The sequence below is a fragment of the Schistocerca cancellata genome, chromosome 3 (assembly GCF_023864275.1).
Source record: "Schistocerca cancellata isolate TAMUIC-IGC-003103 chromosome 3, iqSchCanc2.1, whole genome shotgun sequence".
Taxonomy (NCBI): domain Eukaryota; kingdom Metazoa; phylum Arthropoda; class Insecta; order Orthoptera; family Acrididae; genus Schistocerca; species Schistocerca cancellata.
This window is the reverse complement of record NC_064628.1, coordinates 732,695,974-732,699,357: the sequence shown is the minus strand read 5'-3', so window position 1 is coordinate 732,699,357 and position 3,384 is coordinate 732,695,974. Positions and strand designations below refer to the sequence as shown.

Sequence of the window (3,384 nt, the reverse complement as noted above, 5' to 3'; positions counted from 1 at the left end):
CATCGACTGCACTTATTCCAAATATTGTCATTGTTTACAAGTATAAAAGTGCGGAAATTACAATTAATGCTCAGGTGATTGACAGTAGAAAAATTTTTGTAATAGCACGGATAAACTTAACACCATTTTATCCAATCATGCCATTCCAATTGACAAGAAGACAGTTGTCTATTAAAATTGCATGTGCAATCACTGTAAACAAATGGCAGGAACAAACTCCTCAAGGACCAGGATAGTATTTACCAACTACGATCTTCACTCACGGACAATTGTATCCAGCCTTTCCAAGGGCAACCAAATCAACTAATATTTTCGTATCCGCTCAAGAAAAATAAAAACAAAAGAGTACAGGAAGATGACATTCTTCAGTCAAATATAGTCTCCGACGAGTTACTGTAATGCCCTGTTCAAAATTGTGCGTGGAAATATTTTTGCAAAGATGAGTCATAAAGATTTGATTATTATTAGTCTTCTAGGCGCTACAGTCTGGAACCGCGCGACCGCTACGGTCGCAGGTTCGAATCCTGCCTTGGGCACGGATGTGTGTGATGTCTTTAGGCTAGTTAGATTTAAGTGGTTCTAAGTTCTAGGGGACTGATGACCTCAGATGGTAAGTCCCATAGTGCTCAGAGCCATTTTATTATGGTTCATTTTTAAAGATGTTTTCTCTTCCTTCGTCTAACTACGCCTATCAGAATCACTACACTTATTCCAAATACTATCACTATTTAAAATTATAAAAGAGTGAAAGTTTTGTCCTGGTCGCCTGGTTACACTGAAAAGCAGATCTCCTGTTATTATTATTGACGAGAGTTATAAAATTTCTTTTAAAATGAAACATATACGAAAGCATAGATTACAATTATTAGTATCCAACTCTATAACTATATCCACAAACATGTTTACATGCTAATCTACTGCAAGCTACATGACTGACGAAGTGACAACAAACAGGAGATGAACCGTACCTCTCTTATTTAAAAAAGGCTGTCGTAATTTATATCTGAGATTGCTGCCGAAGTAGAGTAGCTATATCTGTGTTGGACATCGAAATAGCTACTTACGCTGCCAACCTGAATTGTGGTGACAGTATTGGTAACAGTATGGAGCAGCCATACAACAATACCTTCTTGGGGATTTACTTCCACATAACAGGGTAGAAATGAGTTTTAATAATGTATTATTTAATTTAATAGTTTCTTGCGTTAATGGGGAAACTCCAAGGCAACTGGTGTAGAAAACAGAATATATTTCTTTCAATAATTGCTTTCAAGACAGTCATTACCATGTATAGTTTATTGTTTCTTTCAGTAAAACATCATGTTTCTAGTTTCTGCTTTAACGACTAGATTTCAAAGTATTTCTGACAGTTTACAAAAACAGGGCTAGATAATTGTAGTTCTTGAAACAAATTCAGGTTTAAATGAAGTTCATTGATTTGAAGTTGTCATAAATGTTACATAATTACTTCGTGATTACGAAGATTACATGATATGACTTTCATTCTTGCGTCACAAAACTGGTGTTTCACTAAGTTGAGGTAGTTAAGGTTGGTTGTGCTATGGCTATAGGTTGAAGGTTGTGGTATTATGAGCAGATGCGACGGGCCGAGTAATGGGTTGAGGTGATCTCGTCAGATGAGATGGCACTCAGCTGAACGTCCAGATTACCAATTTCGTGGAGAGAGAACCAGGAAACACGACCGTATGTTGAACTTTATTCTCAAAATGGTGGTTAATTATGAAAATAAATTTACAGGGTTCATCGAAAATTTACGTGGTTCATGGTGTGGGTTCCTGTAGTCATGTCCTAGTTCATGAACCACGGGCAACGTATGAGTGGCCAAGTAAGTGGTCCCGACATTCGGGATACCGGTTACTTCGGAATAAGGCTGGGCATCTCGGACATATTCTGAGTCGTGGTCACCTTTGTGCTCATACGGCAAAGACTACCAAATCCACCGGTTAGTCCCTCAGCCGTTAGGGGTAAAACCCAATGGGACTCGGGGCAAGTAAGGCTAGCAACCTGCTTCCCTGGTACTTTAAATATGATGCTGGCAACAATCAGAGCAAAATGCCTCGGACCTTTGGAGGTGACGGAGTCCCACCTCTAACTGACAAATCAGGGACTCCTAAGATACGACTTGGCAAACAAATGGTAATGAGATGGGGAGCTATTAATATCAATGGGGGCTACTCTGGGAAGAAGGTAGAGCTGGCAGAGGCTGCAAGTAAGATGGGGCTGGACGTTTTAGCTGTTAGTGACATTCGGGTAAGGGGTGAGAAAGAAGAGGAAGTGGGAGAATACAAGGTCTACCTGTCAGGAGTCAAAGCAGGAGTAGCACAATGGGGTGTAGGGCTTTACATCAGGAAAGAAATTGAACCCAGTGTAGTTGCAATAAAGAATGTAAACGAACGACTGATGTGGATAGATTTGACAGTGTCTAGCAAGAAAATTAGGATTGTGTCAGTATATTCGCATTGTGAAGGGACAGATCAAGATAAGATGGATAGTTTTTATGAGGCACTCAGTGATGTAGTTGTTAGAGTAAAGGACAAGGACAGTGTTCTGCTAATGGGTGATTTTAACGCCAGGGTTGGAAATCGAACAGAAGGGTATGAAAAGGATATGGGTAAATTTGGAGAGGATATGGAGGCCAACAGGAACGGGAAACAACTCTTGGATTTCTGTGCCAGTATGGACTTAGTAATCACAAACTCCTTTTTTAAACATAAGAACATTCACCGGTATACTTGGGAAGGCAGGGGAACCAGATCTGTCAAATATGGTTGGTTCAAATGGCTCTGAGCACTATGGGACTTAACATCTATGGTCATCAGTCCCCTAGAACTTAGAACTACTTAAACCTAACTAACCTAAGGACATCACACAACACCCAGTCATCACGAGGCAGAGAAAATCCCCGACCCCGCCGGGAATCGAACCCGGGAACCCGGGCGCGGGAAGCGAGAACGCCACCGCACGACCACGAGCTGCGGACCCAGATCTGTCATTGACTATATAATAACAGATCAGGAATTCAGGAAGGCTGTGAGGGACACACGTGTATTCAGGGGATTCTTTGATGACACTGATCATTATTTAATCTGCAGTGAAATTGGGATTGTGAGGCCGAAAGTGCAGGAGGTCAGGTCCATATGTAGGAGGATAAGAGTGGAGAAACTTCAGGATAAGGAAATCAGGCACAAGTACATAACAGCGATCTCATAAAGGTACCAGTTAGTTGAATGTAGTCAATTACAGTCATTGGAAAAGGAATGGACAAGGTACAGGGACACAGTACTAGAAGTGGCTAAAGAATGTCTTGGAACAGTAGTGTGTAAAAGTAGGATGAAGCAAACAGCTTGGTGGAATGATACAGTC

General features: G+C 40.9%; 1 protein-coding gene across 1 annotated transcript; it reads left to right on the top strand.

Moving 5' to 3' along the window:
* The first annotated feature begins 1,995 nt into the window (after window positions 1–1,995).
* LOC126176544 (craniofacial development protein 2-like) lies at window positions 1,996–2,808 on the top strand. Its single transcript, XM_049923701.1, has one exon. It carries the CDS (start codon window positions 1,996–1,998, stop codon window positions 2,806–2,808), a length of 813 nt encoding a protein of 270 aa, XP_049779658.1.
* Window positions 2,809–3,384: the final 576 nt, after the last annotated feature.